The 15566-nt window shown below is 33.9% G+C and overlaps 2 protein-coding genes across 2 annotated transcripts in view; both read left to right on the top strand.

Annotated features, from left to right (window-relative positions):
- The first annotated feature begins 824 nt into the window (after positions 1–824).
- On the top strand, positions 825–5328 carry LOC119641200 (senecionine N-oxygenase). Its single transcript, XM_038039739.1, has 4 exons — positions 825–1239; positions 4209–4380; positions 4444–4979; positions 5059–5328. The coding sequence occupies exons 1-4, from the start codon at positions 862–864 to the stop codon at positions 5224–5226; spliced, it is 1254 nt and encodes a 417-aa protein (XP_037895667.1). The 5' UTR covers positions 825–861; the 3' UTR covers positions 5227–5328.
- A 5837-nt stretch (positions 5329–11165) lies between these two features.
- Positions 11166–15566, top strand: part of LOC119641195 (flocculation protein FLO11) — a 13381-nt gene continuing 8980 nt past the window's right edge. Inside the window, exon 1 of the mRNA XM_038039731.1 lies at positions 11166–11451. The gene's annotated coding sequence lies outside the window, so the exon portion shown is untranslated. The remainder of the gene's footprint in view (positions 11452–15566) is intronic.

Below are 15566 nucleotides of genomic sequence, written 5' to 3'. Positions count from 1 at the left end.
TTCCACCAGGACAACGCTAGGCCAAACACATCTACAGTGACTCGCCAGAAACTTCGGGAGCTTGGTTGGGAAGTTTTAATGCATCCGCCATACGGTCCGGACTTGGCACCAAGCGATTATCATCTTTTTCTTGCATTGCAAAATTTCTTTAATGATTAAAAATTGGAATCTAGGGAGGATTGTGAAAATCGACTACTAGAGTTTTTTGCAAACAGAGACCAGGACTTCTATGAGAGAGGCATTTTGAAGTTACCTTTAAAATGGCAGCAAATCATACAACAAAATGGTGCTTATTTGACTCAAATCGGACAATCCGAAGCAAATGGACGAATACTTGAAATTCTTGCTGCTGTAAATTTTTTCGAGGGCACAAACGCATTGGTGAACTTGATAAACTTTAATTCTTTGCTAAAGATATTTGTATGTTTATGTAAGCGAGCGTCGCAAGAAGATCGAATTGTGTTCTTTTCACTTTTTCTCTGTCTATTACTCTTAAAACAGTAGTGAGTGGCTCAGTGACAATGCGAGCTGCAGTACACACACACACTCTCTCTCTCTCTCTCTCTCTCTCTCCACGAGATAAAGTACACAAGGGTACGTTTTATCTCTATGAGAGAAATGTGTTTTCATTTTGAACGTGTGTAAACAAATACTCTCATAGATAATAAACTATATGCATGCGTTTGTCAAAGGAAAAAACAAAAGAACTATTAATTATAAAATACATGCTAAACTCTTCGCCTGCCTTATCATAATTGATTATGAATGTATAGATAGTTATAGACAGTTTACAGCATCTATGCGTATATGGGCTCGCTATAAAATGAATTCTTTAGTTATTCAATCAGTTGAGTTGAAAATATGAAACGTGTGTGTATAGTTGGTGCCGGTACCGCTGGTCTTTGCTCAGCCCGTCGGGTTTTAGAGAATAAAATGTCCGCAACGATTTATGAACAAACTGATAAAATTGGCGGCACTTGGGTTTATACCGATCGAATTGGTACCGACGATTACGGTTTGGATATCCATAGTAGCATGTATCAAGGACTTCGAACGAATTTACCTAAAGAAGTCATGGGCTATCCGGATTATCAAATTCAAGCTTCTGATATTTCTTATGTACCGTCCGAAATTGTCAGAAATTTTTTGGAGCAATTTACGAATAAATATCAATTAAGAGATTGTATAAAATTTCTGCATTACGTCGTCAATATAATCCCGAAAAGAGATAAATGGCAGGTAAGTTAACTAAATATTTAACAAGCTCTTAAATATTGGGAAACTTCAAGGGTATTGAGCAGTTATTATCGTTTAATAATAATAATAATAAATAATGCTTAAGATAAGGGAGAAGTGTGCACTAATCTCTCGTTGGTCTTGCTGTTGCGATTGATACATTAAATCTGGAATTTCGTTTGTGACACGTAAAAGACAAAAAGATGTGAGAAGTGACAAGAGTTGATATTAACGCGACAGAAGTGCTTGAGATAGATCCGTCTGCCATTATGCTAATCAAGATTGAAATAAATTTCTAAATCAATTTAAGAGGAACGCATTTAGAAAAGTTATTTGAACAAAATTTTCTCTGTTTAATATTTCTCGAGAAATATCGATGGGAAATATTATAGTAATTTGGACATATGTCCAAAACGAATGAGAAAAATTTGAATACGACCGTTCCATATTTTAAATTTGCAAATTTGCAGCAACGGAGTGTGATTTTTGATATTCCATGGTGATGATGGATGAAGAATATTACTGGTTGAAGAGTTGTAGACTATTTAGTAGTCGACGTTGCTTTGCTATAAAGTTTTGACTTTGTTTCTCATTACATTGCTTATGCTAGTGATTTGAAAACTTTCGTTCAGAATTATAACCTTGATCTCAAGTTCTTCATTTTTCATTATTGTCACGTAACAGACAACGCGTAAAACAGTTAAATCAATGCGTAAGCTTTCGTTTTGAAAATTTTTGTACAAATCACGAGCCTTTGATTATGTTATCGCTCCTGCCACCCGCATTTAGCTTATTATATAAATATATTTGTTAAATACTATATTCTTTTGAAGACTTATATGAAGCATACTCGTCTTATATATGAAGTGAAGTTAAGTTATAGCGAAAGCTGGTGTGGTGGTATATTTCTCTATACTCGTCTTTGAAGAGCAACCTATTGCCTCCTTTATCGACTTAAGCGGGAGCTAGTCCTTTGTTCACATTTGACTTAGCGGAGGAACACACGACTCTGCGAATTCCTTCTCTACATTCCATTAACGGCCGTTTATGCCGCAATATGCTCAAGTCATGTTATGCTAACATTTAAACTTGCACAGCATTGCTAAGTTTAAGATTAGATTAGATTAAGTAGAAATTTCGTTACACTTTAACCAAGAACGAATGAATCTCAACACAAAGTATACGACACCACGTTTACTTTTTTACGATTGCTTTTCTTCTAAACAATATGGGGCAAATTATAAACACCATCGTAGAACATCTTGAAGTTAGATGGGCAACAATTTGTCTTTCAAGAAAATGGAATGAAAATGCGATCCCTGTGTTATATGAAATGTAATCTAGGAATTTATTCAATCAGAAGGCGGCTCCCGCATAGCTCCAAAATAGCTCCCGCAAGTATACTTTTGAAAATTGCCATCCTTACCAGTAGAAAATATATCCGATCGAAAGCCTGATCGATGTAACAAGACTTAAACCAAAAGAAGTATAGTGCGCGTGAGCAACCTGTGATATTTACATTGTAGTCAGAAACGAAGTTAATCTTAATATTGCTTGGTATTAGCGTAGAGCTAAACATACCGAAGGCGAACACAACTTTCTTTTATAATCGACTGTAAGTAACTATGTTTTTATCACTCAGCAATTTGCCGACATTTCACATTTTACCTATTTTTCGAATTTGTGGCTGGCTCTCCCAAACTTTTACATTCGTTAGTAAAAATGATAATAGAAATTAATCGATTGGAAACTTAACTCCGTGGAATAGGTGTACATTAATTTTTTCAAAAACCTCGTAAACTATTCATGTTTTCATTAGCATGGGATTCTACGTGAATTTGGTCACGTGTTCCTATCCATCTGCTAACATTTCCGTAATCGCCAGAATTGAGACAGAATGAAAAATTTCTTCACCTATTTCTTAATCCTTAAGATATGACCTCTAAGCCATTAAAAGAAGGGGTGTCCAAGCTGAACTGGTGTGTTCGAAATTTAGCAAGTTGAATTTATTAAAGATTTTACTAAACTTCACCAATTTTTGGCATAAAAAATTACAAATTAAATTTTGTCCTGTGTGTTAATTTCCAAATATTTGTTAGTATCCTTGTATGGAATGAACTGCAAAAAATCGACCCAAACGTTCAAATTTGGTACAATTCACTTTGTGTCAAATTATTATCTTGGGTTCAATTTTCACAACAAAATATTGAAAATTAGATCTTTTCGCTACACGAAGGTTTAGTTTTCGAAGCAAAGGTTCAAAATATTGCTCCATATGATCCAAATTTTTACATCAATTGAGTAAGTCGATATTACTCGGAGATTTTTGTCGAGAAATTTGAAAAATTATAATTTTTTCCATTTAACCACGTTTTCAAAATAAGATGTTAAGACCGCAAATGCAGTCCAACACGATCTATTTCCAATTGGGCAAAAGCACGTCAAATTTTATCAACATGTCTCAAAAGTTACGGCCTGTACGTAGATTACAAAAATACATGGACAGACAGCCGGATGGATAGACAACCTTAATTCGATTCAGAGAATTATTCCGAATCGGTCGGTATAATAAGGGCTGAGCCTACGTCAAGTCACCTGCACCAGCTTAATACACCCCGTATCACAACTTGCCACAAGCATATAAATATCAAGATTGCCTAACAAATTGAAAATCGAAAAATTTGAGCTTATGTTTTCATAAAAAATGTACCATAGGTCCATTTTATTGACAAATTATATAACTTTAGTGATTTGTTGCTAGCTAATATATATAAATTTGATATATTCTTATATTACTATCAAGCGTTCACAAATTATAAATTCCTTATACTTATACTAGTATGAAGGGATTACGATGAAGCACCTCCCGACCGAACAAGCGTTGCAAATCAAAACAATATAGCAGCGATTTCAGTTTGTTTGGTTCCATATATATTAGTAATAATTGTTTACATTCCTCTTTCGGTTTCCAGGTGATTGTCAATGACTTGAAAAAGCAGAGTATAAAATTCGAACTGTACGACTATGTAATGGTTTGTAATGGACATTATCACACGCCATTATATCCGTCTATCGAAGGAGCCAACATTTATAAAGGTTATCAACTGCACAGTCATGATTATAAAAATCCGAGTCGCCTTAAAGGTTCGTAAGGCAGGCAGTGTCTTTATTCTATTAAATTATCTAAAAAATTATTGTTTCTTGTAGACGAAACGGTTCTAATCATTGGTGCCGGTCCAAGTGGCATGGATTTATGTCATGAAATTTCCAAAGTAGCTAAGAAAGTTACTCTAAGTCATCATCTGCCAGAATCTTTGAAAACTTCATTTCGTTCCAATGTCGATCAAAAGCCAGACGTGAAATATATGGACGAGCGAAGAGTGCATTTTATCGATGGAACAATGGATGAATATTCGATAATATTCTACTGCACTGGTTACAAATATGCCTTTCCCTTCTTATCAACCGATTGTGGAATTCATGTCGATGATAATTATGTCCAGCCTTTATATAAGCATTGCATCAATATTAATTATCCGTCCATGGCTTTCATCGGTATACCGTATTATGTTTGTGCGGCACAAATGTGCGATTTACAAGCAAGATTTTGTATGAAATTTTGGACCCAACAAAAGACATTGCCGAGCCAATATGAAATGTTAACCGATACAAAGCAACAAATGGATGCACGCTTTGCCAAAGGCTACAAAAAACGTCAAGCTCATATGATGGGCGAAGAACAGGTGGGTAACGAAAGGATGAAAGCAGAAAGAAAATGTATTTTCTATAATTAAATGAATTTCTTTTCGCTGCTATATAAAGGGTTTTTATTATACCGATCTTGCGACAACCGCTGATATTGAAGACATCAAACCAGTTATGACCTTGTTGCATAACGAAAGCAGCCGTCGCTTTATGGACGATTTATTACATTTCCGTGACGACATTTTTCGCATAGTTGATGATAACCATTTCATTAAAATCAATTAGTAATTGATTTAAAGAATCCCACCATACAAACAAGCTTTAAAATATAAGACTCAATATCATCTTCATATTGATTACGAATGTTGTGAATATAGTTTCATTTGCGAAAAAAATAAAGAAAAAGGAACACGAATGACATCATATATATGCTATCGTAGGTATTACAAAAGCCATGAGAAACAATTCAATAATTATTATTAAAAGCCATTTAAATGTTTTATTTTTTAACTCTCACTCAAATGCTTATAACATGGAAAGAAAAAATATGATAATAAAATTAAATAAATTGTTATACATATGCATACAATTTACATCTACAGGTATCGCTGTTTTTATGCGTATTTTTAAAAGGTTTTCTTTTATGACTTCAATTCTTTTCAGCTCCTTAAGGTAGGCTAATTTTTCGAAATGTTACTTTTCAGCGTCTACCGGGAGCGGTTCTTGTGCCCATCCTCGAAGGAGGGGTACAAGCGTTTACAACGCCTAGGAGGACACTTCAAAGCTCCGCAAAGTATATATACATTCTTGATCAACGTCAAATGCTAAAACCACTTAAACATGTCCGTCAATCCGTCTGTGTAGTGTCTGTTGTAATCATTCCCATTCTTATAAAAATCAAGCGATAGGCTTGAAATTTGGCAGAAACATTGAAAGTTCTTGTACGTAGGATGGAATTGAAAATGGGCCAGACTAGTCGAAGGACACGTCACAGCACCGCGCTAACGGAAAACAGCTCTGTTTTATCAATGTACAAAAATTTGAACGCATATTCCATAGAAACGGTTAGGAAAAATGGGATAACGTGACCACGCCTACCCAATATTTTAGTGTGTCAACATTACATTTTTTGTAGACGCAGGCACAAGCTTCAAAAACCGCAAAAAGTATATAAACTCTGGGCCAATATCAGATTTGTAAGCCACCTAAACATGTCCGTCTGTCGTCTTTGGTAAAAATTTCCCCGTTGGCGAAAATGAAGGTATCGCCTACAGATTTGCAAAAAAATGTGGAAGTGACTTAAACTTTTCCAACGGCACGCCTACAGCGCCTACATGCCTGTACGATAAAAAGTTTTATTTTGAAAATAGAAAAAATCAACCGCGACCACTCCATGTTATGCAGGATGAAAATTTAGTTATTTTACTTTTTGTGTGTTTTTTAGGATAACGGTGATGGATGTAAAGAGTTCGGTCTCGTCTGAATATAATTTTCTTACTTGCTTTTTTTTAACATCTTCATAACGCGCAGAAGCAATTTTCAAAAACTCCGTAAGGTATGTAAATACTTGGCCACTTTCAAATTTGGAATGCAAATAAGCATGTCCCTCCGTTATTCCGTCTATATGTCTATGTGACCAAATGCGTGAGAAAGAAGATACCGCCTATAAATTTTCAATAGATTTTGAAAATGACGCAAACATTTAGAAAAACGCCTACACGGTCAACGCGTCTATACAACCAAAGATGAGAACGTCTTTGCTTTCTGTGGCTCTTTCTCGTTGTTCATAAACTATGACAGATGCACGACATAAATTTCCATAAAATTACTGTACAAAAATAGAAAAAATCAGCTAAGTCCACCCAATATTATGAATTAAGCAAATTTATATTTTTTTCTTTCTCTCAATCTCGTTTAGGATAACGGTGACGAATATAATTTTTTCGTATAGATTCTGCTATGGTCAAACAAAAAGAGTGAATTTTTTATAATACGAAAACTTTTTATATATTCTTCCAAATCCCATATAATATTCTCTCTTCCTCTCTCTCTTGACCTATTTAGATTAAACTTTCATAACGCAAAATAATCGATGTCTGGCATCTGTCGACATGATCTTAGTTTTTAAGCGATTTTGCTACGGTTTTCCGCTCTTTGCTCATCTTTTGCGTGAGTTGTTTTCGGGCAGTCGGCACTCCTTGCTTGGCTCTCTCGAACGTGAGATTTGAACATACGATCAATGGGTTGTTGGTCGAGATCCTTTGACGCTCACGGGATCATTATATAATAAGGAACGAAGAAGACCAAATTATATTTGTCAACTCAAGGCATTTAAATAGGCCCTTTGCTCTGTTTAATCGCGTCAATGAGACCTCCCTCCTTGCGTCTTCTTTTAAACATGTTCTTTCTTTTATTCTTCACTTCATTAGTCAATCAAAAATGTAATTTGCATTTAAATTAAGTTTTTTTTATCATTGTGTTTCCTTTTTTTTTTTTTTGTTTTTGTTATAAACTTTTAATCTTGATTTGTCTCTTTTTACTTCTGAAAACGTATGTTTTTGCTTACCTTTATAGGGCTAGAAACGCTTTGGAGACTGATGCTCCAGGGTCTGCAATAACTGAATTTATTCACATGCAACTCTGCATAGATGTAAACGATAGTGTACGATCGTGCTACCAATACGCAAAAAAAAAAGAATAATTATTTTATTTATTAATTAATTATTTATTTATCCGTATGCGAAATGCATGCGAAATTGAAACGAAAAATTTACTTTATTCTTTGTTCACAATACTCATTCGAGGAATTGTAATTGGAAAGGAAATAACAGAACATATTATAGGAGTTGGAGCAGTCAATTTTCAGTGTATACTAAGTTAGCTAACGCACATGCTTTTGTGTAGGTCTTAATAATATATTTAAGAAGAGAAGCGATGTGGAACGACAAACCGCGTAAAATAAGGTACCACTGTATTATTTATTTATGCCTTTTCCTATGCACATAAGTTATGAACGCGAACTGTAATTTAATATTACAAGAAACTGGTCGATTACGTAAAACGGTATGTGAAAGCTGAACCTATCTAAAGAAATAATTGGTTTGTTTTTCTTTAACGGATATTCGCTTAAAGAATTTCTAGCAGTTCTTGGTTTATTTATTAAACTTATCCGTTAATTAGGTATGCAAGTCTCGAAAATTTTTGCACTTGACCAAATCATTAATTTTGAATCAATTGTGATAATGATTTTGATTGTTGTTCACTTCGGGACATTCACTGTTGCTTAAAAGATATTAAAAAACCATTTCACGCTTTGGTGACAATCTTTTACTAAAGACAATATAAAAAAAACAACAAAACTTTACAAGCGCTCACATAGCAAAATAAATACAATCAGGGCTACGGAGTCAATATAGAATCGGCTCATCTTAAAAATTTCAATCAGTTTCAATATATTTGTTGATTTGTAGACTTCTTTGGTCCCAGTGGCAATTAAGAAACACTTTAGACCCTTCTTTTAAAAGTTAAAGATGTTTAGTTACATCCTAAACTACTTTACTTGTTTGCATCATCAAATGCTTATAATTAAATCGTGAGGGAGTGAAATAAAAAATAGATAATTTCTCCCCAAATTTTTGGGCCAGTTGCTTACATCGAACCAATTTTGATCTTGAAATACTAGAACTTAAAACTTGTTGCTAGACAAAAGCTTATGCTTTCCAAGAACGTTTATACGATAGGAAGATTGACAGAAAGAATTCCAATCCGTGTCGTGTTTCCAGTTTCGTTTATAATGATCAATTACTAGTTTTGCTTTATGTAACGATTATTAGTAACGATCTTTATGTCGAGAAGTCGTAAAAAAGATACGCTCCAGCACACTTTCATCAAAGGACACAATATGAACAGTAAAATTTGCCATTTAAATTGACTTGATCGGGCAACTTGTTATTGTTGTTGTTATTGTCGAAAGAAAGGTCACTCTTTTAGGGTGTTTTACGATTTTGCTGAAAAATTTCAATTTTCATTTCAATGCGATTGGGAAGAGTCGCATAAAGTACTTAAGTAAGCAAGTATCAAATATATCTCAGGAGAGCATAAAGGCGTCAAAGAACTTTCTTTACAAAAGTTGAGCTTTATGTTTACACTTACCATCCGAAAGCGGTTTCACCATATGCTTACCTACCAGCGATTATTTTTTATGTTTACATCACGAACGATCGGCACGCTATGTCCATCCATTCTGTCTTTTGTCTGTCCGTCTTATTGTCATCCAGTGCTGGAATATTTTTGACAACCATTTGCTAGATTTTTTTGCTGCTATCTTCTCGTTAGACTTATTTCTAGATGATCCCAAATGATTGCGAACAAATCTATATTTCCTTGAATACATAAACAAGGTTGTTGCAGAGTTGCTAGCAGAAAACAATTTTAAAGTTAATTATGCCAAGTTATTCGAAGTCTGCGGGTTCTGGTTGTGCTTCTCTTTGCTAGAATTTGATTATGGCGACCGTGATATATGTCTTAAGAGAACAATTAAAAAAGTTTTGCACGGCTTAGGAGAATCTTTAATGTCCCGCCTTTGACAAACGCACAAAAATTGCTACCTATTCACCTCATACCTATTCGTGTGAAGTTTTAAATCACTATTTTCTGTTAGTTGTAAATTAAATTTTTTTTTGCAAAATGTATGAATAAAGACCTTTTCCGCTGGGGCATTTAACTCAACATATTCGGGCCGTTTTTCATCTTCACTTCAACGGCTATGAGCGTTGTGTACTTATTAACTTAACTAAGAAGGAAACAAAGCACCAAGGAGAAAGGCAAGACTAACAAAAACGATAGGAGACAAGTGGGCCTTAACCCAAACTCCTAAGGGTGAAGAGCAGGAATTGTTCTTGAACGGAGTCTATTGAATCTACGTGGCACCTACAGGAAGTAGGCCACACATCGGAGACATACATTGATCTGACTAAGATCATGTATAGCCGTTTTGTAATGTAAGGATTGCTAAACTCTTTAGATCACTGTTTTCTTTCTAAGCATTTACCATTCGATCGCCAGTCGAATAAATACTAACATTTACAAATACGTCCAACTGCTACACTTGGGATAAAAAAATCCAGTTTGGAGGTTCACTTGAAACCTTAGACTACAAAGAGTGTCATTCGTCACATATGATAGTATCGCAGTTCGTGCGAGATGATAAAGGAAAAGATATAAAACAAGTTCAGGATTATGAGGAAGTAAAAGGAAAGTGGGTAAAACAAAGAAGGTAATGACGGTGGGAAAACGCGAACAATGCATAAATTAAGTGAAGTGCGGGGAAACAACATTTAAAAAACTTGTTGTTAGCAATAGCAAATTATTGTGCAATATTGAACTGATCAATTCATTTCGAGTCATCTATAGAGTACGCGTTGCTCAGGCATCCATTTCATTACAACCATGCGTGTTTAGCACGTGTAGTGAAAATCAGTTACATTAATACAAGAGCATAAACGATTATATAAGGAAATTGTTAACGAATGATTATCATTTGAATTTCTTTCTCTTTCAATCAAAAAAGACCGCTTGAAAGAGCCTATTTAGCATAACCAGTTTTTTTGTTATGAACTTCATGGATGCCGCGAGTTGCAATCGTAATCGAATTCGGTCGGTATGATGCATGAATGAATGAATGAATGGAGAGTTATGCTGATGGTTGGCTCTCTGAGCGGTTCGATACGAACTCAATGTATAACGGCGACGATATTTGAATTTTGTATCTTATGGATAGATTTAGACTTATGGTGTATAGATAGGTATTCGTGTGTCTTTTTTTTGACACTCGTTGCTTGTGCAAGTTTACAACAACTTTACAGTTCACAAATTGTGTACAATCGAGCGGATCTTAAGAATAATTCAGTAGTGTTTTATATAATAAGAAAAAAAAAAAAGTAAAGAAAATCTACGTACATATATATATATATATATAAATAACTTTTGTGAATTTTAAAGAAAGTTATAAAAGTTCAAAAATTTGAAAGAAAAATTCTATAAAATTATTATATAAAGGAAATCTACTCATTTACTGTTAAGATATTTGAAAGTCTGTCCTAAGAATTGAATAAAACAAAAAAAAAAAAAAAATTATTAAAAGAAAAAAGTGAGTGGGCGTTTGTTTCTACCTATAAAAGATGTTTTAATATAAGATGAAAACGAATTAATAATAACCTTAAGTGTATGATTTTTTTTTTTTTTTTTGTTTTAATTACTTTATATAATCACAAAAAAGCTGTTTCATTAAAAACTTATAAAACATAACTTACTTAGTTTAGAAAATCTAAATAAGCACATACTCTACAGAGAGTATGTGCATTACGCGTTTGTATTGTATGTGTACATGTGTGGTTTAACTAGTTTTTCTTACAACCATAGAAACAAAAAAAAAAAAAAAACAAGCAAAAACCAAGAAAACTATATTCGCCTTGGAGGCGAATTTCGGATACCCATCATCTTAAGAGAAATGTAAATAATTTTTTAATTTTTTTTTTTTTTTTTTTTTTTTATTTATTAACTGTGAATGTCTCGCTAAGCTGATTTGTGCTTGGAATGGAATGGAATGATATCGGCTTTGGATTATTGCAAAAATTTGTTTAAACACAATATTAACTCATTCTATATATATATTTATATATATATATATATAAGTTTATTTCAAGCAAACGAAGCCCCTTTTTTAAACTTAAACTAAGTCATTGATTCGTGGAGAGGTCATTAATTCAAGTATTCATTTTTTAACTTAATTTTTACGATTTACGAAACTAAAGACAACCCGGTAGACGCATGGACCGACATATGTAAATCTATTTACGGTTTTACTCAACTCAGGCGGATATGTGTAAACAGTAGAAGAAAAAAAACCAATATTAAAAAAAAATCAAATTTGAGTCTCAGTGCGGCGAAGAACAGGTCTCTGTTAAATAACTGTTTTTACACTTGTACAGTAATCTTAGAACGATGTCTAGTTGAATTATTGCGAAAAATCTCCAGAAGCTTGCGGGGTCTTAAAGGCAATTTCAATTGTGTTTACAATAAACATTGAAAGGAGTGTCACGCCTTCTTTTTAAGCTTAAACTGTGTGATTGACGAATGAAGATGTATGCTTCAAGTATCAGTTTTCTAACTTAAGTTTTACAATTGTGAAATTGAGAACAATCGAAAGGACGCATGGACGGCCGCATGTAAATCTATTTACAGCTTTTGCAAATTGAAGCAATAAATCGCAAAGATTAAAAGCAGAAGTTAGTTAAATTTAAATGTCAATCTTTTAAATTATTATTGGATGTAAAAACGCCTTCTCTGTCGATTATCACATAATAAAACAAGAATGAAAAAATTGACACAATCAACTCATTGTGGAGTATTGCATATGCGATAATCAGATTAATATACCTTAAGTCGGCGATTATGTGTTATGGTTATAAAAAGCGTTATCTAAAATTGATTTGCGTTTGCGTGTACGTGTGCATGTGTGTGCATGTGTTTGGAATTTGAAATGAAAAGTTTGTAATGGACCACTTACCTATGTTTGTATGATGCATATATAGATATAAGCGTATATGTATGTCGTTTTTCTAAACTAAGTTCACACACAAAAAACCAGCAGCAGCAACAAGCTGAGGTTTTTTTGCTTAATTTTTTTGCTGTACCTGCAAGTACATGATGGACTGCAAACATTACTAAGCGCAAAACCACTCTCTCACAAACAAAAAATTATTTACATTTACACATGCACACACACACACACACACACACATACATACATACACATACATACACATAACAACAATGTACAATTTATGCGATTTGTTATAAACAATATTTACCAACACATTCAAGCGTTCCGCAATAAACTGTGCTGTGTATTGTGATTTTGTTTTCTTGTTTTTTGTTTTTTGTTTTTTGTTTTCTGTTTTTTTTTTTTTTTTCTATATTTTACTTTTCATTGTGCTAACTTTAACTTATTTATACAATCCTGCAATTGTTATTATTGTTTTGTTCGTTTTATGTTGTAACTCGTTCAGTTAATGTTTTGTTGTTGTTTTCATTTTTATGTACTGAAGTTTCGCTACCTTTGCGGAGGTTTCGTTTTTGAGTTACTGTTATTAACATAAACTAATGAAAAACATGGTTGACGGTGTTGTTGTTGTTATTATTGCTATTGCCAATGCTTACCTATGAGAGAGCATATTAAGTCATTTACCCAATTAGTAACTGTTATGTGGAGTTGTCTAATATTAAGACATCTACTTTAAGTTGCTTATCTTGTAACGTGAGCCGTGATATGTACAACACGTAGATAAATTGATCGACAGTAAAAATTCGATATAAAAATCGTTGGTGCAACTTTATTTCATACGTTTTTTTTTTGTATCAATCCACAATATTGACCTCACTTAAGAGTGTATTTTTGTTTCCATTAACTAACATGTGACAAGATTTGGTGAAAATCATCCTTCCTTCTTGCCACACTGCCTTATTCAACAATATGTTTTATATCTAAAAAGAATTATCGAGAACGTGTGCAACCGGTCGCAAGCAGTAAAAAAATGCGGATTACAGAGTAGCAGGCGAATCTTTTGACACTTAAAGGCGAATTAACTTTGCCCGGGAACTCGTGATCATAAAATTCTTATTATGAATGCCTCGTAACAGTCGTTCTTTCATTCTTATCTCCTATCCCGGAAACCAAACACGAACCTAACTTCCGTTACGAATAGATTTTTGTTACCGAAAAAATAGACAAAATCCCTAATTTTACTCAAATCTTAATCTAATTTTATTCAAAAGTTCAGACGAGTCTTGCGAGAAATATGAAGCCCGCACTCATTTCACCTAGTTTGCCCAGAGCCAGGAATACGAATTTAGATGAATTGCAAAAAATTTTATTCGAAAATTCGTGACTAGAATGACAACAACGTGGCTTAAAAGAAACATGGTTGTGATATGTTCCCTCACTAGACCGATCATATTGAAATCGGTTATTATTCCCTCTCTCATCGCATCTTATTGATACGAAGCCGCTATTAATCCTTTTTTTTATTAATTTTTTTTTTTTCTTATTTAACGCAATCACTCGGGGTATATCACGCATTTGTGTAACACGATGCCGGTCAGAAAAAAGTGAGGCCGCAATTTGGTGAGTGCCCCTGGCCATTCGATAAGTGTTAAGCCTTGACCGACTGAGCACTCACTATAGTTACGACCAATGTGAACTCTACCGCAATTGAGATATTAGGGCCGTGATAGTCACGACCCTAACCTACTAGGCTACGCCTACATGGTAATAAGAACCAATTATATACATAGCTAGGGGGCGGCGGAGTAACACTTTTTCTAAGGTTCTTCTGCAATTAAGCTTAACCTTTCATTTTGTTAAACTTGACCTATTCATAATGTTTCCGTTGTAAAAACTTTTCCCTTCGATTTTGTTAAGCATTGTTGTAGGATGAAACAATAAATAAATTCGCTTACATATCACGCTACGCTCTTAGTACTATCCTTTACTCCATTGAAATATATATTCACGCGCTTCTAAGTAAATTTTTTTAAAAATTAATGACGAGTCGCAACTAACAGCACCTGCTTCACATTTTTCTTACGCTGCGTCTATAAAGGCGTGACACTTACAGCTGCAACTACTTCCACGTCTTTAGGTTGCTCTTTTGCCTGTCCATCACGTGGTACGCCTGCAAAAGACAAGCGCTCGCTGATTGCTCATACAAAAAAAAAAGAAAAGATAAATATATTCAATCGGAAGACAAAATTTCTCCAATCGCACCAAATATATTAGGTTTGAGAAATGTTTATAAAGCGTAAAAAAGGCGATCAATTATTTACTTAAATCTTTTTTTTTTTTTTTGAGATGTTGAATTTCAATCAATAAATTGATATTTGTGTACTTTTCTTTCGTTGAAATAAAAAAAAAAAAAAAATGCATTGTCTAGAGCAAGCTTGTCAAACTGAAAGTCTAACATGGACCAGAAGAAAAGTTTCGGTAGCATGCAAAAAAAACTTCCACAATTCATAGAAACATAGATTTATTTCGAAAGGAGAAGGAGGGAAAGAGGAGAAGAACTCTTTAATGTCTTCTTGGCGGGGCTTGGCATCTTTTTCTTGTTGCTATCCTTTCTATTTCGAGCGATATATTGTACGAAATTACATTATTTCCTCTCGTAAGTATAAATAATTGCTCGAAACTACTCCTTCACACATTCCTTGCACTCATCCAACATTGTCGCGCTTTCATAAGACACTCATATATGGTGACGTGTATGCGATCACACATCACACAACGAGGTTCTTACACTTACACTATATTATGTCAAAATCAGTTGAATTAAAAGGAAGTAAGAAAATCATTGAGTAAATTGAGAAGGATCCGTTCTCGCAAAATGATCGCAGTTAAGTGGCGGACATACAAAACATATGCAGATCAAGTCCTCTTTATTATTTTTAAGTGTCTCTTGAGGGTTGAACTGCAAATACATTCATGGTAGACTTCAAGCTTGGCAATCTTGGGCTAGAGGAATAAATGAGGTCTCGGATTTCTCTTTTTATTACTTATCTCAAACTCAACG

This window comes from Glossina fuscipes, unplaced genomic scaffold, assembly GCF_014805625.2.
Source record: "Glossina fuscipes isolate IAEA_lab_2018 unplaced genomic scaffold, Yale_Gfus_2 147, whole genome shotgun sequence".
NCBI classification, from domain to species: domain Eukaryota; kingdom Metazoa; phylum Arthropoda; class Insecta; order Diptera; family Glossinidae; genus Glossina; species Glossina fuscipes.
The sequence above is the reverse complement of the archived record's forward strand: the minus strand, read 5'-3'. Positions and strand labels throughout refer to the sequence as shown.